General features: G+C 39.2%; 6 protein-coding genes and 1 long non-coding RNA gene across 8 annotated transcripts in view; 4 read left to right on the plus strand and 3 right to left on the minus strand.

The window, feature by feature from the left end:
- LOC107274319 overlaps positions 1-2,621 on the minus strand; it is a 31,002-nt gene extending 28,381 nt beyond the window's left edge. Inside the window, exon 1 of the long non-coding RNA XR_001539430.2 lies at positions 2,085-2,621. This is a non-coding gene — a long non-coding RNA (uncharacterized LOC107274319). The remainder of the gene's footprint in view (positions 1-2,084) is intronic.
- Positions 2,622-6,521: 3,900 nt separating this feature from the next.
- LOC107274314 (trypsin alpha-3) lies at positions 6,522-7,877 on the plus strand. The gene is made up of 5 exons (XM_015753332.2): positions 6,522-6,680; positions 6,764-6,932; positions 7,060-7,195; positions 7,263-7,370; positions 7,452-7,877. Exons 1-5 carry the CDS (start codon positions 6,608-6,610, stop codon positions 7,755-7,757), a joined length of 792 nt encoding a protein of 263 aa, XP_015608818.1. The 5' UTR covers positions 6,522-6,607; the 3' UTR covers positions 7,758-7,877.
- A 63-nt stretch (positions 7,878-7,940) lies between these two features.
- LOC107274313 (trypsin-1-like) lies at positions 7,941-9,693 on the plus strand. The gene is made up of 7 exons (XM_015753331.2): positions 7,941-8,170; positions 8,300-8,352; positions 8,466-8,554; positions 8,649-8,787; positions 8,845-8,955; positions 9,088-9,234; positions 9,460-9,693. The coding sequence occupies exons 1-7, from the start codon at positions 8,071-8,073 to the stop codon at positions 9,613-9,615; spliced, it is 795 nt and encodes a 264-aa protein (XP_015608817.1). The 5' UTR covers positions 7,941-8,070; the 3' UTR covers positions 9,616-9,693.
- A 361-nt stretch (positions 9,694-10,054) lies between these two features.
- On the minus strand, positions 10,055-11,473 carry LOC107274317 (trypsin-1; the record flags this gene model as incomplete). Its single annotated transcript, XM_015753340.2, has 5 exons — positions 10,055-10,553; positions 10,674-10,937; positions 11,006-11,144; positions 11,204-11,292; positions 11,372-11,473. Coding segments are annotated over 5 exons (741 nt in total), but the record flags the coding sequence as incomplete, so codon positions are not given.
- Positions 11,473-19,631, plus strand: LOC107274315 (trypsin-1). 2 transcript variants are annotated; one of them, XM_025091573.1, is made up of 9 exons: positions 11,473-13,047; positions 13,136-13,203; positions 13,331-13,419; positions 13,482-13,617; positions 13,683-13,796; positions 13,870-14,058; positions 17,727-17,793; positions 19,346-19,446; positions 19,523-19,631. In XM_025091573.1, the coding sequence occupies exons 1-9, from the start codon at positions 12,987-12,989 to the stop codon at positions 19,595-19,597; spliced, it is 900 nt and encodes a 299-aa protein (XP_024947341.1). In that variant the 5' UTR covers positions 11,473-12,986; the 3' UTR covers positions 19,598-19,631. The 2 variants fall into 2 exon arrangements, with proteins under 2 accessions (XP_024947341.1, XP_024947342.1); XM_025091574.1 differs by lacking the exon at positions 19,346-19,446 and having other exon boundaries at positions 11,473-13,203; positions 19,523-19,551.
- Positions 14,188-16,375, minus strand: LOC107274316 (trypsin-1). The gene is made up of 6 exons (XM_015753338.2): positions 15,988-16,375; positions 15,567-15,655; positions 15,311-15,452; positions 15,117-15,230; positions 14,903-15,052; positions 14,188-14,754 (listed from the first exon to the last, which is right to left on the minus strand). The coding sequence occupies exons 1-6, from the start codon at positions 16,093-16,095 to the stop codon at positions 14,608-14,610; spliced, it is 750 nt and encodes a 249-aa protein (XP_015608824.1). The 5' UTR covers positions 16,096-16,375; the 3' UTR covers positions 14,188-14,607.
- A 2,135-nt stretch (positions 19,632-21,766) lies between the features above and the next one.
- Positions 21,767-23,604, plus strand: LOC107274311 (trypsin-1). The gene is made up of 7 exons (XM_015753330.2): positions 21,767-21,907; positions 21,991-22,085; positions 22,173-22,282; positions 22,356-22,494; positions 22,806-22,919; positions 22,975-23,164; positions 23,267-23,604. Exons 1-7 carry the CDS (start codon positions 21,838-21,840, stop codon positions 23,464-23,466), a joined length of 918 nt encoding a protein of 305 aa, XP_015608816.1. The 5' UTR covers positions 21,767-21,837; the 3' UTR covers positions 23,467-23,604.
- Positions 23,605-26,757: the final 3,153 nt, after the last annotated feature.

Genomic DNA, 26,757 nt, shown 5'->3' on the forward strand with positions numbered 1-26,757 from the left:
GGGAGGGGGGACAATCGTTAAAAACAATAAGGCCGTAGCTACGAGGCGCTGTGAAATTTCCAAAATGGCTGCTCCCACGACGTAAATATCGTTCCTTTGGCTGGGTAAGGATCTCCGAGCTGGCGACTCCTCTTGCGATATTTTATTATTCACTCGCCGCCAGCTTACTTGCCGCGGCACGTAGACACTTTATACATGTATGCGTTACAGAGCAGTAGGCATTTTTTAAACATTATTTTATGTCTACCTTACCTTACGTTTCCCTTGTTTTTATGTATTTTTTCCTTTTTCTTCACCACCACTTATTTCTGTATTTCCACTTTCGGATATGGCTCGGTTTAATATCTTCTGTGCTTGTCATTTATTTATGAAGAAAACTCGCACGAGCACGTGGTGGGAGAATGGGAATCGTAAAAATTAATTTTTGAATAATCACAATAGACGCTAGAGAAATGACGTATGCGGGTTAAAGTTTAAGGGAGGGAGCGTTGTGGAAACTCAATTTTTAAGGTAGGGTTTATCGTCGGATGATACGACCACAAAGCTTCAGTGTGGATCCATTAAATGTAGCCGCATGACCGGAACAATTAAAGTACTTGGTTACGCTTTATTATTAATTGCTAAGGGGTCGTGTAAAATCAATGGCAAAATATGAGTTCCGAAGTCGTGACGGCTACGAAATTGAGGGTGAAAATTTTGCGTAGGTAGGAGAGACTTGTATAAATTATTTGAACCCTTGCTCGGGTTGAATCAAGCCTAGCCACCCTCTGAGTAGATTTCAGTCCTTTCTCATCCCTTGTAGACATTAGAATTCTGTAGTTTGCACGTATCAAAGGATCCATAACCGAGAGACGTGTTTGGTAAAGTCTCAAAGTAACGTACAAGAACAATAGGGAAGATTGTATAACTGAAAATTGTATACTTGTTGGAAATGACGTGGCCGATGAAATAATGGCGACGTTTTGAAAGGCAATTATTGTGAATTAAAATTGAAAGAAATTAATGTGTGAAAAAGTGTCCATTGTGCACGTAGGACGTAAAGTTTTAATAAATTCTGTTCGCTTCGCTGCTCGGAGTCCTTTTGTATGCCCTAAATTCTTGACAGGGGTTCTGGGACAAGGGATGAATTCTATACGGAGAATAGTGTGTCGCAAAAGGGTCTGCGGTTACAAAATTACGAAATAACGCACTTCTCGTGTAACCTCCATTCTCTTTTATTTTCTTTTTCTCCTTTATTTTTCCTTCTTTTTCGTTTGGAACTTTTTAATTATCGGCTACCCTCTCGCACCTTCACTCTGCGACCCCGACGTTTCCCAATTTTCACTGACTCGCTCAGTGAGTTGCCACTCTCGGTAGAAACCCTCCTCTCGATCCCAGCTTCAACCCTTTCGCTTCTGTGATGTACAACGCTAACTCCAATTGACAAACCCTCACTCGCGGTACCCCATTCAATTGTACACTTTTCCAAAAACGCAGAATACCGCACATTTAACTTGCCCGGTTATACAGAATGGTCAATAATCTGCCGTCCACCCCACTCATCGCTAATTCCATCTGTTTGTTTTAATTATATTCCACCGTGATCATGACGTTTGCCAATACCACTTTTTATTTTCATTTTCTTCACTCTACCATATATAAAAATATCTGATAAAAGTTCGATTAAGAAAATTTCCTAATCGCTTGACAAAGATAACTTCTTAATGTGTTATTTTTAGGAGCGGGTATCTCGTCTCTAAGGTCAATTAATAAATTACTAATCATAGTTTCGAAAGGAGTTAAGGCGTAATACTCCAAGTTAGCCATACCAATTACTCGCAACATGTTCAAATCTAACCCCAAGCATGGCAGAAGACAGAACGTAATTTCGTGTGGTAATTCCATCAAGGGGCAATAGCAACAACCCTTTCTGATTAGACTGTAGCAATTGAGACGTAGACATGAATTAAAGCGAAAAGGTAAGACATAAAAAAAAGGGTGTTTGAGAAATTAAATTGACAGCGAACAAGCTTCCATCATTTACATAATAAATTTCCCGGCGGTTTTCTCTTACAGCTGTATATGCATATAGCATTTGTACTCACCCTCGTACTCCATCATCCCTTGATATTCACCCCCTCAGGACACTGGAGAGGGACGCACATTACTCCTGGAGTTTCTCCAGGCGCCTCCTAATCACTCCGCGACTCAATTATGCATTTTACTTTATGGTGCGTCGTGTTGGCGTGCCTCTGGCATGATATATATTCACGAACCGATTCCGAGTTCCACGAACGCCAAAGGAATGAGAAGAATCCAAGGATCCTCCATGAAATTACGAGCTGATAAATCTGTGCGAGTTTCTCGCTTAATCTTCCTTTCGCTCCTAATGGACTCGTCCTGATTCTTCTTCGTGATCGACGCCATTTTTAACGCATCACTTCACTGTATGTACAATGAGGATAGTAACGTTCATGGCATTTAGACGATTTACAACGATTTTCGCACGTAATTTAAGAAGCAAAGCACGTCATCCTGCCTTTTCATTCTATTTTCTTCTTTTACGGGTTTATTCTTCAATTTAGGAACAAGCAACAACGCTATCTTTTTCCACGCACTCGCTTGCCGTTCTTGGGTCCTACTTTCCGCGCGCCATTACTGTCCCACTGCGCATGCGCGCCGCCGAGAGTTCGGATCAACACTATATATATACAGCGCTGTTATAGAAATAAACAGCTGATTTGGCATAGTGCAATGTGGTTACTAAAGTGTTGCACGATTCAGTAACGTTATGTCACATAGGAGACTGGTCGATGCTACTGCACTAAGTGCAATCTAGAGATCTACATTATACATGAACTATGAAAGCTAATGGCCCTCTGGTAATAGAAATTAAATTTTGTTGCATTTAATATTATACTGGCAGCACAGGCCCTTGTGCATCACGAGTTTGAACGAAGTAACCGTTATCATACAGCAATATCCAGTTTCAAAGTTTCCTAAATTTCCTACCACAAAACTCCACCACAAAATTAGTGAAAGATACTTAACAAGCTCAACCGAGCATTCCCGGCATCAACAAACACCAGAATAATTCGAACAACAAAACTCGGTAAGTTAATCTTACGTAAACTTAGCGATACCTGGAACGGGAGCCATTAATTTTTATTCCAAGAACTGAATCGTATATTGTCACGTCTATTCCTAGTTCCCTTACGTATATAACATATAATAATCCATGAAACATATTTGTAGAATTAGATTTTGTATATTTAACACAATGCATCCAATCAGGGAAGCATCGTTTTCATTTTGTTTCGTCTATCACTCTCTCTCTCTCTCTCTTTCTGTCATCTCTCACCAACTGACTCTATCTCTTTCCTACTCTGTAGATAGTGGAAACAGTTCCGACTGTCCATTGCCCCTCATGAGCGGACAATGCCCGAAATAAAATATTAACCGAGGCCAAATATGTAAAATTCATAGCCCGAGGCACCGAATGAAAACCCGCCGTTAGGAAGGTATTCACCAGAGACACACATTGCCAGGCAACTATCATCCAGAAAGGCCGTAGACGCCATCACGTTGCCTCCATTAAAGACCTGGACGACCACTGACGTGCACTCTGCCAGTCAGGATCCCTGTAAAGGTTAGTATACCATTGTCAACAAGAGCTTTTCTTAAAAGCACATACCATAACGAACTTCATGCATTTGCATAAGTAATTTTTTACTATCTAGACTAAACAAGCGTAACTCTGCTAAAACGAACCAAGGCTCAAGATGCTCTCGAGTATCAAAGCGTCTTAATTTAATTGACCTGCACGGATGCACAAACGGGAGTGACGCTGCGCGTAAGACACGTCAAGATTCACAGACGTGTAACCAAAAAGTGACTCTCTCTGAAAAGGACGCTAATTGCTACTCGAATTATCCAACTTCTTTACTTCTCTCTATGATCTCCTCGGCGACTTCGCTCTACGGGTTACCCAAGAAAGTTTCCAGCAGATTTTCTCGAGATCCTCGTAAATCTTCGCCGTCGATGCGCGCGCAGCTGCCTGCTGGAATCTAACGCCGTTTGTGTTCGCGTTCGGCACGAAGAACCCGAACACACACTCCAATCTGCAAGGACGAAATTTGCACGGGGCTTTTTCCCCGAATAAATTGCACCAGCCTGGACCTCGCTCGTAGATTGCACAGAGAGCTCTGTATGTGTATCTTCAACGTGGAGTAATCAAGTCCTCCTATAAAACAGGAGCCTGTAAGCTCTTCCCTTTAGCTCCTATACCTCTGAGCCTTCTTGGTACTGCCGGTAGCAACTGCTACGGGTACTGCTGGGATGGATTCTGTCCGTAGGCAGGGGCGTAGGTAGAGGTGGGACTCGTTAGCCCTTCGAAGGAAGACTTACGAGAGCGTGAACTTTCCCAGTAGGACTACAGATCACGTTCGCGGCAGAATCGCTGTGAGGTCATTTCTTCTTTTATTCTTGGAATTTCCATCGTCTTTAATGTCACCACCTCGGGCCTTGTTACCAACTAGACATTTTCAGGTTAACAGCTATAGGTATACGCCGCACGTGAATACCAACTGCCAAATGGCTCCAGGACACATGTCCCGTAGAGGGTCTCTCCCTACGGGCTATGCTTCTTCGGATACGGTTTGGATTTGATTTATATGTTAATCGGTATAGACAGCTGTCGTGCCAGCCTTGGCAAGTGCGCAATCCAGACTTCTCTATACTTCACCTGCCGGAATACTTGGAATATCATTCGCGAATATTGTCATCCGGTTGACCGTGAACAATTTTTATTTCATTTTGCGAAGCGATGCTCGGTTATAGGAAATATTATTTTCTTCATTTTTTTTTTATCGGTTAAAGAAATTTTTCGATATCTTTATTGTTTTATCGTATACGAATAACGGAAGTAATAGGAATTATTATTCGATTTAATGGTTACGTGAAATGGCAATAAGGGATAATATGGGGACGAGGTCGACGAAGGGAATTGAACTGTTAAAAATGCGTAGGACTCGTGGAACTGACGAGGAATGCAAAAGTGGACCTCGAGCAAGTCGAGCGTAACGAAAAGTCCCTGAAAGTCAACGTAACTGAAAATCGGGACGATTAAAGTGCCGATCGTGGGACGATAATTAATTCGTAATTAAACAATAATATTGATGAAATTCCTCTCGATGCCCGGGACCTCACTCGGAAAGTCGTTTAAGTTTCTTGCACGACTTTTAACGAAGGCCGCCGTCCCGGCCCGACAATCCTGATTGCTGCGTGCTATGCAAAAACTTTATAAAGAGGGGGCAAAGGGTTCGCCGTTCAAATTGAAAATCAAACGAGGAATTCGATAACCTCAAAGAATTCGTAAGAAGCACTGACTATGGAACAGGCCATACACGACCTCTACGCGTGTCCCGTAAGATCGAGTCGAAATTTCACAAGATTTAGGCGTTTGCTATGCTTGCCGCGAGTGCGAGAGAGACGGTGCCATCGGCGTTTTAACGCGTAAGACAAGGACAGACATATGCTCGCGGAAAATCATGGGTACCCCCCTTCGATTTTTCTTCCAATCGTGACTGAAACTCTGAGCGGCTGTCATAATATTTTATTCCCGTGAATTCTCATGGGAATCGACTATATTTATTACCTGCAACTAATTATACACTATGTTAAACGTCTTTTCAAATGTATTATAATTCCGCCATATCTGTCCACGTACTTTTGAATTATGCTTCAAGTACGTCGAAACTTTTATATTTCATATGTGACACGAGGACCGTATCAGATCTCCCGTGACATCGATATCGTAAAACGTCAATCGACCAGATTACCTGAATCACACAATAACAATGATTTACTCTATAAACGTCAAAATCGTATTTCCACGTAAAATCGATACCGATAAAACCACGTAAATTTGTACGAGCAACGAAAAATCGGTATAATTTCGCCAGGCTACATTTTCCCCGTGAAAAATCGATCCGTCATTCGTTTCATGAATGACGAGGGTTTCGAAGAAAAAAAAAAAAAGGAAAAAAAAACATCCAATTCAATCAATCGCGTAGTAATCAATCGTCTATCGTAGAGTCGATAACAAGTAAGAATAAAAATAAGAAAAGGCATCATTCCCAGATTACAGAGACAAGAAAGAGGCGAAGTGCAAATAAAATAAAAATCCTGGAAATCAAAGCGACAATGAAAGTGCAGTTTAACGAGTCGTCGGTCGCGCCTATTGCGCCAGAGACGCACCGATTGATTGTTATCGCTAAGAGTACTACCGTGTTGCACTTTAACAAGAGCCAATAATCATCCTTTATCGCTTCGAGTGTCATTTATCGGCCACCGATAACCAAGACGATACCATTGATTTCACTCGTCTTTTTCTTTCTTTTTTTCGTCTCTCCCTTCTTCCTCCTACATGCCGTCTCATTAATCCGCACAGATACTCCGAGGCATTGTCGACGATTGAAATTGTGCAAAGCCCGAGATTTAATTTGTACCGGTATTTCAAAAGATAACAGCTTTTTTAAAGGTTGAGAAAAAAGGATTTCACACGATCGCGCTATATAAGCGACGCGTAGCGTCCCGACGCTCAAGTCACGTTGGGACACGCGGAAAGATGAGGCAAATTATTCTACTGGCTCTGACGCTCGCTGTCTTTCAGCTTGCCAGCTGTAAAGCCTTGGACGATGGTAAGGATATATGTATAGACTCGCCTTATGGGACACGTGTTATCGTTAACTTGAAGTAATTTCATATGTCTCTTTCGTAACAGGTCTCCTTCCTAGGGAAGTTCGCCTAGTGGATCATCGTATAGTCGGGGGTCATGCGACCACTATAGAAAATCATCCCCACCAGCTGTCCCTCCAACAGTACAACTCGCACATTTGCGGCGCTTCGGTCATCAGCAGCAAATGGGCCGTAACTGCCGGTCATTGTGTTGGGTAATTATACATCGACTGGCCCTTTGTGAATTTCGTAAATTAGCTTCGTCCCTCTAAGCTCAACTATATCGCCTTATCCCACCTTAAACTGTATTTTCGGCACGTAATAGAATGTCTCGTTACGCAGTGGCTCCGCTAGCAACTACAAACTCCGTGCTGGCAGTACGACTAAGAACGGCGGAACTGCCTATGCCGTGAAAAGGATCATGAGGCACCCAAAGTACAACAGCAACACGATCGACTATGACATAGCGGTTATTGAGGTGATTGGTTATATTTATCGATAATAATAATGGTAACGAAGGTATTTGAAAAATCACGTTCATTCAGATCGAGGGTGAATTCGCTCTTGGGAAAACTGTTAAACCAGTGAAATTAGCTACTGCCGAACCAACCGAGGGAAGAGTTGTTAGCATTACAGGATGGGGAACTACCAGTGTGAGTATAGATATTGATTTGGTTTATTTTGATTTGTAGTTGGAAAATTTTTTTTATTTTTTATTTTTCTTACCTTTTCAGCAAGGTGGATACACGTCCAACACTCTTTTGGAGGTTAATGTTCCTGTAGTCGAGCGTGCCGTTTGCGCCAAAGCCTATGGCTCCATGAATGCACCGATTACCGATAGGATGATCTGTGCTGGACTTTTGGAAGAGGGTGGTAAGGACGCCTGCCAGGGTGACTCCGGTGGTCCTCTCACTGCTAACGGCGTCTTGTACGGAGTCGTTTCTTGGGGCTATGGCTGCGCGAGACCAAAGTACCCCGGCGTCTATACTAACGTAGCTGCTTTGACTGGATGGGTCAAGGAGCAGACCGGTAGCTTGTAATACTTTGAAATTGGCACGTGGGAATGACGTTTAGAGTTTTCGAAAAATACGATACAGGAATGATGATCGGTGGATGAAAAATTGTTGATGAAAAAATAAAAAAAAAAAGAATAGCATATATTTTCCTTTTTCGTTGAATAAAAATGTTAGATAAATATGTGCTCGATATTTCGTGTTTTTAAATGTCATACGTCCGAGTCATCCAATCCACGTCCAATTAGCACGATATTTATGTACTGTTCAGAGATAAGGCTTATCGGTGGAAGAATTTAGTTATCGATAACCGCTCAACGTTCTGCGACAGCCTATTTCGATGAAAACTATATGTCAGAGTGGAGTCGAAGATATTGGCTTCCGTAAGGTAGACGTGATGCTATTCGAATTTCATCTGTTATTTCACAGCATCTTATACGGTAACGGCTATTATTATTATTTTCTTTTCACAAAGCGAAAGCTCGTAGGGGGAGCTTAAAAGTTGGTTTTTTGGGAAAAGAAAATTTTACTTTTAATGGTGGATAAATATTTTTTTGTTTTTTTTTTAGCTCTAGCGAGGGGCGAGGCTGAAAATGCTACTATTGAGAATTATCCTTATCACGTGAGTAGAGCAAATATATATTATATACCTTCGTGTCATTGGGTCCATGACTAAGTTCAAAGTTCATAATTGTATTTTGCACGTGGCTCCCATCCTAATATGTATCTTTGTAGATATCAGTGGAATTTTCTGGTAAACATTTCTGCAGCGGTGCACTTATTACCGAATCATGGGTTATAACAGCAGCATCATGCGTTTCTGGGTAATCTGTTAAAATATTGAAAAAATCGATACGATTAATCAATATCGATTATAAAATTTTTTTTTATAATTCTATTAATTTCATGATACGACAGGCGGACGATTTCTGACATAAACGTACGAATTGGCACGTCGATCTCGTCATTTGGAGGCACGGAATTGGCAATTGGAAAAATCATTGTACACGATAACTTCGACAAATACACATACGACGATGATATAGCTCTTCTGAAGGTAAAAGGGATGATGACAATGAAAAATAAAGAAATGAATAAATTTTATTATTTACAGCTCGAAAATCCTATAGAGTTCAATGATAAGTTACAGCCTATCATTTTACCAGTTGATTACACTGTGGAGGATGGCAGCAGCCTTTTGGTAACTGGATGGAGAAAGAAGGCTGTATGAATATTTTTTTTAATAATTTTTTTTTACAAAATAATCCAAATTCTTATCGCACGCGATTGCAGTATTTATAGAGGCTCGGTACAGAAGTTTTGAGCTGTATCAAAAATGTCGTATTAACTTTTCCAGTACGGAGGCTCAGAATCCCAACTGAAGGTGACAGCTGTGCCAGTTGTAAATCTGAATACGTGCAACTCGACGATGCCTGGCTTTAAGCCCTTATCGCGGAGAATGCTCTGTGCGGGATATATGACGTCAGGCGTGGAAACGTGTCAGGTAAGTTTAGGTCGTAGATGAACGGGATGACAACTTAAGATTAATTTAGTATAGCGAATAGGGAATGAAGAGCTTGAAAATATTTTTTTCTTATATCGCAACTATTGCTCGACGAATATAATTGACTATGTACATATACATATATATATATCTATTACTTGTATATGCCGTTTACTGGGATTCATATTTTACATATGAGCTGAAATAAATTTTTTTATTTTTTAGGGAGATTCTGGAGCACCCCTGGTAACGGCTGACGATACCATTGTGGGAATTTTGTCTTTTGGCTTAGGATGTTTATACAATACGTATCCTGGTGTTTACACTAGGGTCGGTAGCTATTTAAATTGGATATCCAGCAATGCTGGTATATTAATTTAATATTTTTTTTTATACAATAATTCAATCAATTTAGAAAATTTAATTATGCATATAAAAAAAATTCTTGATTAATGTTAATATTTTACCATGCTATTTTATCCGATGGTTTCGATTATATTCGTGTTGCTGTTTCGTTATAATTGGGTTGGTATTATCTCGTGGGGTCTTTTATCACTCGGTTACATGGTGTATTATCGATTACATGGGTAAATTGCAAACTGCCTATTTCAGGGGGATGCTTATGATACCCAGGAATTAATTGTCAAGCATTGCCGGAGATAGCGAACGTAGCGATTTTCAGTATTACGGATTCAGTAGGGACGGTGGGTGGTGGGAGGTTGGGAGGTACTAAAAAGAGGTACCAATTAATATCGATGAGCTAATGAATATTCATTATGATTAAACGTAACGAGCAAGCGGAGATCAATTCACCACCCAATATAGGGTGTCGATTATTTATAGAATCATAAATATTATTCAATTAACAGGGGACCCCCTTAAATTTTCGATTAATAGAAAAAAAAAGGCGATACAAATAGGAAAAATTAAATATTTAATTCAATTGAAAAATTAAATACATCAAGTGGCTGATTTTAGGACGAAATTCCACCAGGGCCTTTTTTATGGGTCACTTTGACAAAATTGATATTCCAGTTTTAAGATGACCACCCTGTAGCACCTTGTACCTTGGTAACTGACAATACGCGTATAGGATACTCCATGCCTGTACTATTCAGATGGCTTCGATAAGACAGCTGGACAGTTAGCAAACTGGATTTTGGATTAACGTATCACACGCCACTTTTCTCTTTTATCCAATTTCGGAAAAGCGTGACGCGAGTGTAGACTCCGGGACGGTTGGGGGCAGCACAGCCCACACCCCAGGAAACTATTCCGACCAATTTCCTATTGATGATCATGGGACCACCGCTGTCACCCTGTGTACGAGAGAGATAAACAAATTTGAGTCTTCTATAAAGTTTTTTTGAAAAATTGATAAGGGATGAATTTTTTAGAAAATTACTAAAACGCACTTTCTTTTTAATCAAGACTTTTACCTGACAACCGTCTTTGCCTCCGGTAGGGACGTATCCTGCGCACAGCATCCCTTCGGAGATCAGATAATCACTGTATAGTTTTTCGCACAAGGCTCGCTCCACCAATGGGACATCCACTCTACGCAATTGCAATGAAAGCGTGCCGATGTATCTGAATCTTCCCCAACCGGTAATTGTGGCCAATTGACCACTGAAGTACTTTTCATCGGACGACGGTAAATTCACGGGACTTACGTAACGGTCGTAGTCCAATGGATATTCCAGCTGTAAAAAAGGACATTTTTTTGTGTCACGGAAAACTTTTTTTTTTCATAGGCATGGAACATTTTTACCTCTATTACGGCTATGTCGTTATCAGTTGTTATAGGATCGTATTTCTCATGTGTGATTATATTCACGGCATTGATCACCGTCCCATTCTCAATCAAATTTGATATACCAGCCTTTATCGACGTTTTGGTTACCGATGAGCTGAAATTAATTTTGAAAAAATTTTGTTTTCTTCGTACATCATTTTATTATTTTTATACCCGTATACACAATGAGCTGCTGTCACTATCCACTGTTTTCCTATAATAGAACCACCACATACGTGCCGACCATTTATACGCACCGAGACCTAGAGACATGTGTTGATTTCAAATTTAATTATAAAAAAATCAAAAATACACTTTTTTCATAAAAATCGTATCACTCACTTGATGTGGAAAATTTTCTATAATCGTGGGTTCACCGCCCACGATTCGACCCCTTGGTTTGCATATTGCACCTGAATAAGAAAAATAATGTAAAACGTACCAAAGTCAAAATTCACGTTTTAAATTCAAAATCTTACCGCCTATCCCGACTAGAAAAATAAACCCGTAAAGATACATAGCGAGGTGACTTAACGAACTGCTGAAGCCCTGGGAGAATCAGTTCTCTTTTAAAGATCCCATTAGACGACTAATTGATTAAGAGGTTCAAATTTCCCCCAAGCTAATGACCGTTCTGACCCAATTACCCAAATCGATCGATTAGTGTTTATAAAAAAAAAATTAACAAAAAATATATTACGTCGTTCAACATCGTATCCCAAATTCCTCATTCCCATTCGACCCAGCTTATCAAAATCACATTCCTATTGGAGCATCAACGTTATCATCCTCATTAGTACCAAAAACGTGATCAATAGTTTGTTAAAAAATTTTCAAAAATTTTTTGAAACCTCACTATCGATCAATTTTGTTATATACACGATATCAATATTATCAGTTCACTTGCTCCTACGTTAACTTCAGGTAATACCACATAGAAGTAAATCATTATCAGCGATACCAACCAGAAACTAAATAACATTCTAGGTAGCCATTCGACCATTAGCTAAGATTCTTGATAGGTTTGCTCTATCGATTTCTACTTGGTTACTACGTTGGTACTTGGACCAATAGCTTGTGGACTATCAGGCAGCATCCCTAGGACCGTTTACAGCTACAGGGACGGCCAGCCAGCTTCATCCCCGAGAGCTACCAGTTCCAGGACTCCACCCAGGAGAACTTGGCGAATTGACTGGGATTCAGAATTCAGGATCCTGAATTTACTTCAGGATGCAACTACCTCAGCAACTGCTTGCAGGGATAACAAGAGAAACTGTGGCTATACATAAGGAACAGTGATTGATTAAGGTCTATCCTTAATCTAACCAATATCGCAGTAATTGTCCAATCATATAGCAATCGTCGATTCCACGTGGTCTTATTGCTGGATTTCAAAATAATAACAAGCAACAGTCTGTAATAATGATAAAATATTTTTTCATAAATTTTCATAATACAAAAATTCGCTAATAAAGTCCCAATGAAACGATCGAGGTTTACCTGTTGTAAACTGGCCTTGATGATATATTAGAATTGTAATTACTGATAAGATACACTGATAAGAGTGTCGGAGCATTTAATTCGTCCTTATCGTATTATTCGCTTCACGAATAATCCAGCCAATCGATATCGATTGAAAAATTGTAGTAGTACGGAAATTTTAGAACGATATCCAAAAGTGATTAGACTGATTAGAAATCCAAAATCTGATTGGATCGATGTAATAGGATTTATATATACATACGGGCGTATACGTTAAATTAGACAGACACGTGGCTAGTGCATTTTCATTCATCCGGAGCATCGTGTAATTAAAATCGGATCTCCGGCCTTGATGATTAACCCTTTATTTAATCGGCTATCGTTATTAAAATAATCGGTGATAACTAATAGATAACTGATAAAGAGTGTATTTCGTATCCGGGCTTTTAGTCGTTCCGCTAATTTGACTTTAACAATGTGGACGTATCCCGTGCTCTGCTGTTACCTGCTGTTATCATGCGTCGTTAGGATTTTAGGTGATAATGATAATATTAATTTATTTAAATAATAAAATTTTGTTATTAACAAAGCAACGTATATCGATATATATCGTTGAATTTTCAGACACATCACAGACCGATAGCAGAATAGTCGGCGGTACAGATACGACAATCGATAAAGTACCGTATCAAGTTAGTATCATATTTATTTTTTTTCTTATTAACTTTCATACCAATCAATTACAAGATCCCTTTCGAACGCTGAAATTTGATAATTAAATAGGAATGAAAATTTATTTCGATATTTTTTTTTTTTCAGATCCAACTATTGGTATCCGGTAGATTCTTCTGCGGCGGATCCATCATATCGGAATATTGGATTCTAACAGCAGCCCATTGTGTACTGGGGTTTGTCAATATCTATTAACAGTAAATACGAATGAGTGTATAATAAATAATTTGTTCTACAGTAACACCGCCTTCATAACTATACGTACTGGTACCTCGTTAAGAAACATTGGCGGCACTGTGCATACAGTGGACACCGTAATACATCACAATTCCTATGATACCGAAGTATACGACTATGACATAGCAGTGATAAAGGTAGATAAAAATTTTGAAAAATATTTTTGAAAATCAAATATGAATTTGTCCCGTCCAATTTTCAGCTGGTGGAGCCAATAGAATTCGATGAGATTCGTCAACCCGTATTGTTACCTGATCGGGACTTTGAGGTCAACGATAACGAACTCCTACAGATATCGGGCTGGGGTCGTTTGGAGGTAATAAAAAATTGTTGCCTAATAAAAATTCCAAAATTTGTCATTTTCATCTTTGCACGCTTTTCTTTTCAAGTATTTAGGAGCCTCAACGTTGCAACTGCAAGTCGCCTACGTTCCTACTGTCAGCACCGTTTCCTGCCTGAATGCTTATGGAAATCTAAAGAACGTAACCGATCGAATGCTCTGCGCCGGATTCTTGGACACTGGTGGAATCGATGCGTGCTCAGGAGATTCGGGTGGTCCAGCCGTGTACAGAGATAAGGTAGTAGGTTTGGTATCTTGGGGATACAGGTGTGCCTATGCAGGATATCCTGGAGTATATTCTAAAGTGTCCTACTTCCGTGATTGGCTAATTAACAGCACAGGAATAACCGTAGTGGACTATTAGTACTGCAATTAGATGTCCGTAAAAAGATATCAGAGGAAAAAAAATTATTAAAAATAATCAACGTCAACCTTGTCCAATCGATAACAGTATCGATTGATAAGAAATCCGCTTGCAAACCCCAATACCATAATTATAAATATCATTCTTGGCAAGTCAATAGAAAATTTTCGATTTTTCGAAAAAAAAATTATCCGAATACAAATTAATATTAAAATTAATTCCCCAGAGAAATGTCACTTATATTTATTATTTAGCCCAGCTGTCATATATTGGTTTAGCCACGTGGTCTCGATGATTAAATTACTTGATAAAGTCATCACAATCGATATTTCCATTTCGTGGAAAGAAAAATATTTATTTTTTTCAAAGAATAAATTCAGTTACAACATTTTTTTTTAAATCATCCAATTCTCCATTGATCCCCTATATACCAGCCTGTTTAGTTATCCATGCTCGTACCGCCGAAATTCTCGTGTACACCCCTGGATATCCAGGAGTGGCGCATCCAGCGCCCCACGAAACAATTCCCACTTGAACGCCATTGTGAACAAGCGGCCCACCCGAATCCCCCTTCGGCATCAGAATCATAAATTCGATTAAAATTCGTCCAGCAGGACGTGCCTGCGTCATCGTATAGCTTATAAAAACTTTTGATATTTAATACGCACAGAGTATACTGGTCTTTCGTGAGCTACCTGTTGATATTACATAAAATTACCTGACAGGTGTCCTTACTGCCGTTGGTATATCCCGCGCACAGCATCTCCTTCGTTACAGTGTTATAATAAATATAAACATTGTAACACGTGGTCTGATCGACTATAGGAACTGTCAGTGCTTGCAGAGTCCTGGACACGACGCCATTCGTCTGCGAATGGATAATTGAAAAATTTTTTTTTATCTAATTCTTCATCAACTTCAGTGATACCAACCGAAGTTTTGCCCCATCCAGTGACGACAGCCCGAGTACCAATCGATATGGTGGACGTAGCAGAGGGCAAACGGACAGCACGTGCTGATGAGCTCAGAGCGAAAGCCTTGGCGGGCTTAAAGGACACTGGTTATAATAACCGAAGGGAAGATTTCATATAATTGATCCACCGATGGAATCGACGTTAAAACTTACCTTTATTAAAGCCACGTCAAAGCCGTACGAATCTTCGTCATACTGTGGATGAGTTATCAGTTTCGATATATCAGTGAGCAAAGTTCCTCCACTCGACACATACGTGGATCCAACGCGGATATTGATGAGGTTGATTTTACGCCTGATGAATCAAACTCGTACATCATGAACGATAATTAACATGGCGAAAGGTGGTTGAGGCATGATAACGATATATTTAGAATTTTTGAACCGACGATTCTTTCACGTAACTTACCTGTACACGCAATGAGCAGCCGTGAGGATCCATTGATTACTTAATATCGAGCCACCGCATTGATGAGCACCATTGTAGATAATTGATACCTATGTTAATCGAGTAATTGGGGTCAATAGATACGAGAGTGGGATTACTCGAGGTGATTGTGTAAGAGGGATTGGTACTAATGATGGTATTAGTGTAGCAGTTGAGGAGAGTCCTACTATACAGGTATAGGCAATGGGAAAAGGGGGCCTGGTTGCAGTAGTAATGGTAGGGTCTGTGGCCAGACGTGAAAGTTTATGGAAAAAGAAGAGGGAAGTTGAAGTAGAAAGGACAAGTGGGGGAGAGACAGTAGGAAAAATTGTATTTAAAGTTAACTAAATGTACTATGGCTATAGGGGAATTTAATGAACTACTGAAAGATCATTTTTATCACCTGATAAGGGTAATCTCTTATGGTTACCGATGTCCCACCAATTATTCTATCACTTATGGCTGTACCGTATCCACTTGCTACGGTTAACAGGAAGAAAAGAGTCAACATGTTACTGTGCAAAGAGTGCAAATTCTACTAATTCGTATTTACTTGCAATTGATTCCAAATCACTTGGCTGATAAGAAGGTAACGATCTACAAGTTTTTGGTATTGATTTCTCAGGAAGTGTTACGTCATCCTGATAATGCGTTTAAAATTTGCCCTATACGTCTAGATGAAGATTTTTTTTAAATTCGAGAATATGATTACAGACCAGATAGGAATTCTAAGACTGTATATTTGTTATAAGGTTTTTATCATGTTTTTTTTTTTTTTTTACGAGTTATTGCTAATATGCTCTATATAAAAAGTTGACGTTGGTTTTGAGTTTGAAAACTGGGATAATGAACGCAAATTTATATCGCGTAACGCATGGACTCGCCGAATAGTACTCGATAAGGAATGACCTAAAGTTGTATTAATTATGAATTTTAATAATTATTATTGACACTTAGAAAGTAAGAACCACGGTGGGTAAAAAAAGTGATGGAAATTTTAAAATTTATCGAAGCGCAAAATTGCTCCGCAGAAGCACGGAGCGGGGAAGGGGGGGAGCGCTTACGGGAGCGCTTAGGCTTAGAGCGATCATTCCCCCACGAGCCGGTCATCTACTATACCGGTCTCCTGGGCAGTCCCATCTTACCCGATTTTTATTCTTTTTTTTTATTTTTTTTTTGTTTTGTCCTGTACTCGTATTCCTTACTTTACTACATTCATTTTTTTTTTTTTTTTTTTTTTTAACTTTTTTTTTTCTTTCCTTTTTTTTTTTTTTCTACATTTTTTTTTTTTTTTTTTTTTTCTTAACTTATTCTTTACTTTCCTTATTTCTTTCTTTGTGCCTTCTTCTTTCTCTTCTGGTCTCATTTACTTTCCATTGCGCCTGTCTTACTTTTCCTAATTCTTTGTTTGGGCCGCGCATATTTCTTCGAGTAGTCGTAAGAGGGTAGTTCATTCTGTTAAAGGGACACGTGGACTATGGCGACGGGGGTTGCCCTTCCGCCTCATCTGCTGAGCTTGCTCGGTAGGTCGGGCCCAACTTGTGGTCGCAATATGGTCTCTCGGGACCTCCCGACGGGGGCCTTGAGCACCCTTAGGGTCCGCTACGACCATACTCTTGCGTGCAGTCGATCTAACCAGGTGTCTATCTTTGGTAATTTTAATATATTTTGTTCGCTTTCCTGAAAACTTCGCTGACCCTTGACACCTGGGTGGGTGGGTACGCTCCCATGTGGCGATGGGGAGCTCGGAGGGGTAGTCCGTTTGTTCTGAAGTAGTATCGGTTCTTTTGAATAAAGTCTCTGCCGGATACAAGAGACTTTCGCAGTTAACTTATCTTTCGCGTCTTTCGCGTCGCCTGTCCCAGCTTCCTTTCGCTCCTGAGATTTTTCCCCTGGTCCAGGTTTTCTTTTTCCTCAATCCCCAAAATACTGTCCTCCGGTAGACCTCGGAGGGATCGCAGCTGGAGAGGCAGGACCTCACGTAAATGGTCGGGGAGGGGCCCATTTCACAAAATTTGTTGTTACCTTTTTTCATCCTTTTTTCAAATCTCAAATTAACTCCATTGCCCCGAACGTTCTCCTTCTTCCCGGTGATCATCCAACCAGTCGTCGAAAGTCTAACTTGAAACATTTGCACTACAGCTGGGACTACAACTTTCACCTAGAGTCATCTCGCGCGGCGCATCACAGCTTCCCAATGTCTCTCAAGGTGTGTACCACTCACTTTGAACCTATCGTCAAATAATAGCCTTACTCTTCTCATTGTCAGGTTTCCAGTACCTTCAATTCTATAGATAGAAATTATTCGCACAATAAATTCAGCTCCCGACCGCTCGGTTGAGATATTCAACAATGTAACAGAGTAGTATGTTTGCGACACATCGGCATTTCAGTAGAATAACCATTGAGGAAATTTCATTTCAATGCCGTGGTACATTTGGCTTTCTGACCATTAGGTGAAATCACTGTTAGCCACCCGGCTAGGATTTACCTTTATGTTATACAGTCTATTTTACATATCAGAACCGCCCGGCATGTCTAGTCTACATCATTTATATACTTTTTCTTAGAGAAATTCACAGCACTCTACTTGCCGTAGCTTTTTACACCTAAGTTTTTCTCATGGGGTTTTTCTATTCGTGTTCCTGATCATCGGGTGGTACGGCTCTTCCTTGCGTATCCGGTGGATCGAAGTGTAAGTGGCGGTAAAAACTTTTCGATCTTTTTACACCTCGTCATCTGAACGGAAGTACGTAGTTCGATTGGAGCAGACTGTGGAGCGATGGGTTAGGCTAGGTTTATCAATGGTCACTTTTCCCCGAGTTACAATTCGCGAGGTGCGTGTACCGGGAGCATTTGCTGTCCTTTTGAAACAGGGTAAATCGCAAAGTACAGTGTGGACTATCAAAACTTTGTTAATAAAAGAAAATTCTAGTACGAATTATTTTCTTAATTTATCTCTGATAGCCAATGGAGGAAATTACCCCGAATATAAAAAAAATAACTTTTAACCAGTCGACAGTGTATTTTTTATCCTGATTTTTAATCAATGTCAATTTTGATACCATGACTCGAAGGGTAGGTCGAGTGAAATTTTCCATGAATATTTCATTCGGGGAATAACTTTGATGTTTCCCTGATTTTCGAACGATACAACGTCGATCAAAATTTATGAAGTGTATTTACTGTCACTTTATGACAATTGGGCTATAAAAAAGATTAACACTCCGATACACGCGTTATCAATCATCATTGGATTAATAAAGTAATTATTTTTTATATCAATATTCAATATTCATTATTCGATTTATTATCAGGCAAAAGTTTTTCGAAGTCTTCTCGCTTTCTCGAAGTGTCATCTTGTCTCGATGTCAACGACAATAGAACCACGTGGTCAATGCTCGATCGATCGGTATCAATAATTTCATGCTCCACGAGTGCATTGTCACTTTGTACAGTGTGTCTAATAATAACGCAAAGTCGAATTTTCACGTTGCTAATAAATTTAGATATTGTAAATTTTAGATATTGTAAAATAGACCTTGTAAATTTTTTGTTCGTTGCGATTGACAGGATCTTAAAAAAGTCCCTTTGAATAAACAAATTTTCAGGGTTTAATTTCGATGTGATATTTCTAATGATAAATATCACCCTTAAGATTCTCCATGAGTTCGCAAAGGGCCTATGAATAAAAGATACTCCGACTAATCAATGTTTTACAAAATTCCATATCCAACAACTAACTTTCACTCGTGCGCCAGAGCCATCTCGTGTAATGGAAAGCCGCTCCGAGGCTTCTCAAAGAAATGGAAATAACTGTCTCTCTTTTTATTTCCTTCGAATCGAGTTCATCGAATATACAGTATGGATATACATATTCATACAAATTGCTAAGCGTCACTGAATATACAACTACTAGCAGGATTTTATTTTTCCAGTCAGACCCGAATGAGACATCTGCCGGCACGAGGAAAAACTGCAAAATTAAAAAATCTCTATTCGCCCTTATCTGAAAAATTACACGTAAACGACGTCATCATCGATAACTGCGTGAAACTCAAAAATCGATAATTATAACAGGATATCCACGTCATCAAAGTCAGGTAAGTAAAAACACGTTTGAATATATATATATATATATATATATATAAATATTTTTTGAAAAACGTAAAACTAGATTAAAGCTAATGACCTCAGATAGAGACATCGACTCTCATTTGACCTAATTTGATATTAAGAATCTCAAAAGTCATCAGATCGTCAAATAATACACAAACGAATTGATGGATAGAAGATTTTTTTTCAAATTCAAAAATTACATTCTAATTATAACAATTTGATGATTTTCATCGAATCGTTAATTAATTTAAATAACGTATTCATTAACAGAGGTCGTTTCATGAAATGCCTTTGATAACCCATGGATACGTCATTAGACATGATTATACGATTAACACGTAAATCCCAGTAGATTAAACGATATTCTAATTTTCGTTTAGGATGATTACTATGTATTGGCTATATGTCGTAAGGGATATTTCCACCAGAATGATTATCATTATATAATTATGTCGATTCGTTATTGCTAGAATCATCGTTTAGGTTCTGATAAGAAATATCTGATAATATTGCCAACAACTGCCGAGCAAATGAATTGTCAGATATTTATATAAAAGTTTTTATTGCCTCATTATATGGCAGCAGTCGCTGCTTCAGGTGGACAAAAAAAAATATATTGCTGACTTTATGTAGAAAAAGGAGAAAATTGTTGGCTATATATCAAATACTTCCTACTCCACGTGTCCTACGGCAGTTTATTTAATCCTCCACTTTGAAAACGCACCTGCACTCTGTTTCGCATTTCTATCTCTTGGAAATTCGTGAGATGGATGGACACTGATATATATATATAAAGAATTTATTAAATATACACACACCATAGATTCGTATTAAATTATCTCATAGGATTTTCGTAACAGGTAGCCTAAAGTAAAACCAATTGAAAAAATCCCGTAGCTATCTAGAATCCTATGTTGGGTAATATCAAGCAACTGTGCGGACAATGTAAATTACGAAATGACTTTTATACCAGGAGTGAAGTGAAAAAAAATTTTTATTGTCCTTAATCATTCTCGAGAATTAATTATCCTAATATTTATGGCAAGATTAATTTCTAAGACGGATGACTTCGTCACTCGATCTGCGTTCTAGAAAGGAACGACGTGTAGAGGTGGATTGGGTTTAGGTTAAAAAAAATTTTTTTTACTTTCATCCTTATCTTTAGTCGATAGGTTTGAAAAAAAAAAAATCTATTACGATCGAATTATTTCTTTCATCAAAATAGTATATAGACGTGGGTGTCAGATGATTCTAAGGACTTTTGACCGAGTGAAATTTTTCAGGATACATCGTAATATAATATTCCCGTTGAAGTGGTCGCCAGATTTATATGCTAATTCCGCGTTAACACACGGGGTCCACAGAGGGAAATAATATTTTCCTCCCATTATCAGTACGTTTTATAGCACTCGGTAGATTTCAATGCATAATTTGTCGTCGCGAACGGGCCCGCTGCTGCATTTAAATATTTATCAAAATATTTGTTCAACATTGACTTACGGTAACGTCAAAGTCAATGTACCAATGTTAATTTAATGAATCTAATCAAAATACGTTATCAATGCTAAATCAAATGCCTTAAATATATATATACAGTGCCGTTGATAAATTTCGAGACGAGGATATGAATTTGAAAAAATCAAAGTAAAAGGCATAAACGTTGTTTTTGGTCGCACAGAACGCTAAAGAAGGGATACACGTTGTTCTCTGGAAAAATCTTAAATACCATTTAGTTGGATGCTGCGCGAGAAAAAACGCGTGCAATAGGGTTAGAATGCAGTTACAAGCCTCGTAAAGCTGAAGGCAGTGTATGTTATACATATATATTATTTTCGTATTTTTTTTATAAAATATTAATATAATTATAATATATAATATATAAAATATTTATAAAACTCGGGTAATAACACTGCGACGACTGTCAGGTTTTCGCGGACTTAATACGGGAATTATGTAAAGAACGTGTTAAGCAGGTAACATAAACCCAGATAGCAATAATAATACGTTTATGATCCTTGTATCATTTACAGCCGTACCGATAATTGCCGATTGGATCATCGTCGTCCAGATAATTCGAGTCGATTTTACAAAAATATATACCAGAGTCGTTACCACAATTTCAATCCAGTGCAAGATGTTACCCCGGCAAGTGTTTTTGGTTTCTCTGCTACTAGCTGCATCCAATTCGTTTGTACCAGAAAATAGTAAAGTGTCGAAAAAAATATATAATCGCTTCATTGTATCGGTTTTTTAATATATTTTTGAAATTTTTTTTTTTCATTTTCAGAACTCACTCCTACCGTCTATGAATCAATCAATAGGGGTGTCAGTGGCAGGCTGATTGGTAGTGATGAAACTACCATAGCCAATTATCCATATGTGGTATGTTTGGATTTCATTTTTTTTTTTATTGTGAAATTTATATAAAATCTTGCTGGGATAATAACTGTTTTTTGGTTTTTCTTTCAGGTATCGTTGCAATACAACAGCACGTTCTTTGGGTACGAGGTAGCGCATTTTTGTACTGGCACCATCGTCAATCAAAATTGGGTAGTCACGGCGGCAGAGTGCGCTCTTTTGTAAGTGATTGTCTGATGAAATTCATTTTTTTTCTTTTTTTTTTTTGAAATTTATACCACTTAATATTTTTAGACTCGAGCCGGAGAATCTTATTGTTCGCGCTGGATCTAGTTATTATAACGAAAGTGGTATTGTTTATACTGTCGAAAATGTCACCACGCATGAGGATTTCGACGCGGTTGATCTTAATTATGACATAGGTCTCATTAAGGTACTGTAATATTTAAAGCTCGAATCTGAAGTGCGCCTAAGAAAAAAAAAACCAGCGAGCTTCCATGCCCGGTTAACTCGAATTAGGGTAACAGTGTTAAATAATGCAAAAAACAAATATATGGACGTAAAATTAGACTGACATTTAAATATGCGTAACCTTCGTTAATCACTCGACGTGATTTTCGAAAATTATAACAGAAAATAGGAAGGACGACAAAACTTATTTCGTGACCCCAGTTCAGTTATTTCTGTATTTTACATAATTTACGTCAATTTTTTCTAAATATACATATGCATATCTTTTCACAGATTCGTGGGTCCTTTCAGTTCAGTGACGTCATTCAGCCTGTCAAATTACCCACTTACAATTTGACTATCGAAAATGGAACGATGCTCGATATAGCTAGCTGGGGAGTAACTGAGGTGAGTAAAAAATTTTTTTCCGATCACCCTTTTTCTATCACATATTTTTTCGCAGTTTTTGGATGCAAATTTATCACCTGTAATTCGCAAGATCAGTGTACCCACGATAACTATAGAGGAATGCAGTAGGGTTTACGAACAAGTAGGAAAGACGCAAATTGACGTTTTCTGTGCACACGCGGCAAATATTGGTCCATGCGTGGGAGACGCAGGGGCAGGAGCCGTAAGGGATGGCGTCTTATTGGGTAAATGAAATTTTAATATTTCCCCATGCTCGATCGGCACTGAAAAGTCTAAGATTTTCATCACTCAAATAAGCATAAAGCGAATAAGCCGTCGTTTAACAGGTCTAGTTGCATGGTCCTATGGTTGCGGTGGTACAACGTATCCAACGGTATACAGCAATGTACCACGGCTGTTGCCATGGATAATCGAAGTAGCCGGAATAACGTCAGAAGCGCCAGAAGAGTCAGGAGCGTCAGAAGCGTCAGGAGCATTCTGCAGCCTTTTGTTAATTTTCTTAAGTCTGGCAATAAGTATGAGATAAGACAATACATCGTATTTCACGGCCGAAGTAAAAGTGTCAAATGGACGATAAAACTGTATTTTCCTTGAAAAGAAAAAAAAGCGGATCAATGAAAATGTATAAATTGAAAATCCGTAAAAAATGAATGGTAAAAATTAATCGCATAAATCATTGAATTCCTATTAAGATTTTCTATCCAAAAAAAAAGGACTTTTTTTTAAGTTCCAATCAAATCAAGACTTAGCCCAAGTCCATTTAGAAAGACGTCCCATATAATATCGCAGAGCATAATATCCCTGTAATTTAAAAAGAAGTCCAACACCAGACAAGATCATTCTCTCAAGATGATTCGAGGGGTCTGCAGAATAAATGGATAACTTCCAGAGTTATCCGACCGGTAATATTTTAATCCTGACCTCGTCAAAATATCACCGACCGAACTGATACGGTCTGACTGCCAGTCGCAATGATCCCATTAACCGTGGACACAAATCCAATAACACCTGACACTGATACCAATCTTATTCAGGTATCGAAACACATTTCCAGTATTCCGGAGTCAGTCGGTATTCGCGTTGTCGTCGAATTCCTGAGTAGGAGCCTGAAACTCCTATGAAACATTGAGCAATCGACTGTCTGAAGTTGCACAGGAACAGAGTAGACCCAAACTCAGAGCAAGGTAAGAGCTACTTTGTCACTGTAAAAAAAAATCCCAGTGCATTCACGTTCCACAATGGAAGCAACATAACCTGTATATTGTTTTGGTCTGATTAATCAGTTCGCCTTGTAGAAGAATAAAACGGTTTGGCAGAGAGTAAAATCCTCGGTTTGCCTAACCTGGCCCGGCGATCCTTCTAGAACAATTAAGTCCAGTTGAGGCTAGGCAGTCGCACGTGGAAGCCACGTAATGGCGTGGAAAGTCAGAGAAGAGTAAGGGGAAGCCAAGAGAGAGATAAAATGTATCAGAATGCGGCGTCCCAAGCGACTTAGCCGTCGGGACGCTTATTGCGACTATTTGGCAACATCTCGGCAATATTAGCGTTGCAGCCTTGCAGTTATAACGGGAGACACGTTTAATAGGGTTTCCCGGTCTAGGCTCATGGGTACAAGGTAACCATGAAGAGCAGACCGTTCTGCAGTCAGAAACTTAATATAACATGAAGAGAGGATTCTACACGGGATATGAGAGCCGTAGCTCCTTCCTATCGAAATGCTACTTCTGGTTTGCGAAATGAAAAAAAAAAAAAAAACGTACATTTCTTTTTAACACTCGTACAACGTTCTTCCCTCGATCGTTATTCGCGATCTAGTTGCAGGGGGCAGCACCTCTTTGTAACTTCGAAATACGATCCAGAGAAGGGTAGGGAGATGCAAAATACTACGGTTTTAGGGGATACCAAAATCATCGAGCCAAAGAGACCTGCAGTACCTGGATCAAAATACGTTCGTTAGTGGCTATACCTCGTCTATTTGTATCATGTCTTATCCCATTTCGATTTTGCACGCGTTACTTGTTATTTTCACAAAGAATTTCCTCGCTGGAGTTTCCTCCTCGCTTCCGTAGACTTCCGGCAAGCGAGAACCGGGAGGTCTTGGAAAACTACACGGGAACACAAACGCAGACTTCTTCTTAAGTCTCCATTTGTAAAACCCGTTTCTCTTACTTTAAGACGGGGTTACGCTCAACGGTTTTCCTTCCTTAGGGTTCAGAGGGTGGTGGTGAGGATGTCAGTTGGTGCTCTCTCTCTCTCTCTCTCTCTCTCTCTCTCTCTCTCTCTCTCTCGCCTCTGGACTCTGGGGCAGCCTGGCGTGTAACGAAAATTTAAAACCATTATTAAGCGAACTGTCTTGATTTCTAGAAAGAGAGAGGGATACAAGAGTGGAATGCGTGATATAAGTTAAACCCGGCCGAGAGAGAGAGAGAGAGAGAGAGAGAGAGAGAGAGAGAGAGAGAGAGAAAGTAGAACACGAAGAAGAGTCATTTGAAGAGGTGCCGTAACAAATTCCCAATTTGCAACTCCATTCCGCGAGACATTCGTCAAGGGTACGATGAGTGGGGCGAATTTAACGTGTAATGGATGACGACATTAGTTAAGATTATGACCGGCGGTACTTTTATGAAAATTCGAATTGCGGGGCAAAAGCGAGGAGAATATTTTTTTAAAAATCCTTCCTATTCGATACCACCGTTATTAACTTCCTCTCTCTCTCTCTATTATTCACCCTCGCTGTACTCTTACGCTCCATCTTGCAGGACTTCATCCCCTTTTAGACTTCAGCTTGAAGAATCGCTCTCGTATGTCTTTCGGGAATCGATTGACGATCCGGCGGCAGCGCTTGGATACTGCTTGCGACGCCCTCCAGTGTATTCTACGTTCGAAAGCCCATTACAGTTAAAACCCTCGCTGCCACTTCCGTGCATGAAGAGATACACGGTGACTAAGTGTCAGGGCTGATACCATGAGAAATCGTAGCTATGCAATATGTATTTGTGTGATATTGAAATGCATAAGTCATGAAGATGGTATTAAAATTTGTAAATGTGGATTTTACATGGGTGAATGTAAATATATTCCTGTGTACGTTGGATACGTATAACGGGTGTCGCGGTCGAGACGTAAAATTTGAATTTGACGTTTGGTCTTACGTGGATTTTTTTTTTATTTATCGTACTTTTCAATTCTTACTGTACCCTTTGAATGCTTGGATCGAAAGATCGTTGAAACCAATTGGGTAGGTCCGCAAGGCAATTGGGAATTAGATATGTTGGTATTCCTTGGTATTTTGTTTTCATCGGTTTCAAGGAAAATTTTTATCGTGCTTCTTTATTTATTTATTTTTTTTCGCCTCCAATCTTATTTTCCTGACTAAGAATAATTCAGCATTGTCGTCTTGTTTCGGGCGAATGCTGTACCGCTGGGAACTAATAAATAGTATAAGTTTACGGTACGTTCGGGAAATGCCGAAAGTTCGAAAGATACGGTAATGCCGATAAGATGTCCTGAGGTACGTGCTAACGCCGTGGTAGAAATTGAAACCGACGTAAAAAATGGTACGTGCGCTGCACTTGGTAGCAGGTATCGATATGGAAGGGAAGCATAAATAAGATTTACAAAAAAAAAACGCACGTATACGTATGTATACGTACAGAGAGGCTACTGTGTTATCCTCTTTTTCTATTTTCTTTCTGGACCCATGTCTATGATATCTCTCTCTGGTTTCTAGGAATCCTCGCATGTGGCAAATCTCCGTCCCATAATTCTCATGCACGTAAAAGAATCTTGCACTCCTTTCGGCATCTGTAAGAATTCC

Source organism: Cephus cinctus, unplaced genomic scaffold, assembly GCF_000341935.2.
Source record: "Cephus cinctus unplaced genomic scaffold, Ccin1 Ccin1_scaffold2643, whole genome shotgun sequence".
Taxonomy (NCBI): domain Eukaryota; kingdom Metazoa; phylum Arthropoda; class Insecta; order Hymenoptera; family Cephidae; genus Cephus; species Cephus cinctus.

What these genes read in the sequence shown, in the direction of transcription:
- LOC107274314 (XM_015753332.2), top strand. Translation starts at nt 6,608, where the DNA reads ATGAGGCAAATTATTCTACTGGCTCTGACGCTCGCTGTCTTTCAGCTT. An exon ending in ACTGCCGGTCATTGTGTTGG is followed by an intron (nt 6,933 to 7,059) that starts GTAATTATACAT and finishes CTCGTTACGCAG; the next exon opens with TGGCTCCGCTAGCAACTACA. An exon ending in CAGGATGGGGAACTACCAGT is followed by an intron (nt 7,371 to 7,451) that starts GTGAGTATAGAT and finishes TTACCTTTTCAG; the next exon opens with CAAGGTGGATACACGTCCAA.
- LOC107274313 (XM_015753331.2), top strand. Translation starts at nt 8,071, where the DNA reads ATGAAAACTATATGTCAGAGTGGAGTCGAAGATATTGGCTTCCGTAAG. An exon ending in ATTTCACAGCATCTTATACG is followed by an intron (nt 8,171 to 8,299) that starts GTAACGGCTATT and finishes TTTTTTTTTTAG; the next exon opens with CTCTAGCGAGGGGCGAGGCT. An exon ending in GCAGCATCATGCGTTTCTGG is followed by an intron (nt 8,555 to 8,648) that starts GTAATCTGTTAA and finishes ATGATACGACAG; the next exon opens with GCGGACGATTTCTGACATAA.
- LOC107274316 (XM_015753338.2), bottom strand. Translation starts at nt 16,095, where the DNA reads ATGTTGACTCTTTTCTTCCTGTTAACCGTAGCAAGTGGATACGGTACA. An exon ending in TAAGAGATTACCCTTATCAG is followed by an intron (nt 15,656 to 15,987) that starts GTGATAAAAATG and finishes CGATTAACATAG; the next exon opens with GTATCAATTATCTACAATGG. An exon ending in CTGGATGGGGCAAAACTTCG is followed by an intron (nt 15,053 to 15,116) that starts GTTGGTATCACT and finishes ATCCATTCGCAG; the next exon opens with ACGAATGGCGTCGTGTCCAG.
- LOC107274315 (XM_025091573.1), top strand. Translation starts at nt 12,987, where the DNA reads ATGTGGACGTATCCCGTGCTCTGCTGTTACCTGCTGTTATCATGCGTC. An exon ending in ATGCGTCGTTAGGATTTTAG is followed by an intron (nt 13,048 to 13,135) that starts GTGATAATGATA and finishes TTGAATTTTCAG; the next exon opens with ACACATCACAGACCGATAGC. An exon ending in TCGATAAAGTACCGTATCAA is followed by an intron (nt 13,204 to 13,330) that starts GTTAGTATCATA and finishes TTTTTTTTTCAG; the next exon opens with ATCCAACTATTGGTATCCGG.
- LOC107274311 (XM_015753330.2), top strand. Translation starts at nt 21,838, where the DNA reads ATGTTACCCCGGCAAGTGTTTTTGGTTTCTCTGCTACTAGCTGCATCC. An exon ending in GCGGCAGAGTGCGCTCTTTT is followed by an intron (nt 22,283 to 22,355) that starts GTAAGTGATTGT and finishes TAATATTTTTAG; the next exon opens with ACTCGAGCCGGAGAATCTTA. An exon ending in AAGGGATGGCGTCTTATTGG is followed by an intron (nt 23,165 to 23,266) that starts GTAAATGAAATT and finishes GTCGTTTAACAG; the next exon opens with GTCTAGTTGCATGGTCCTAT.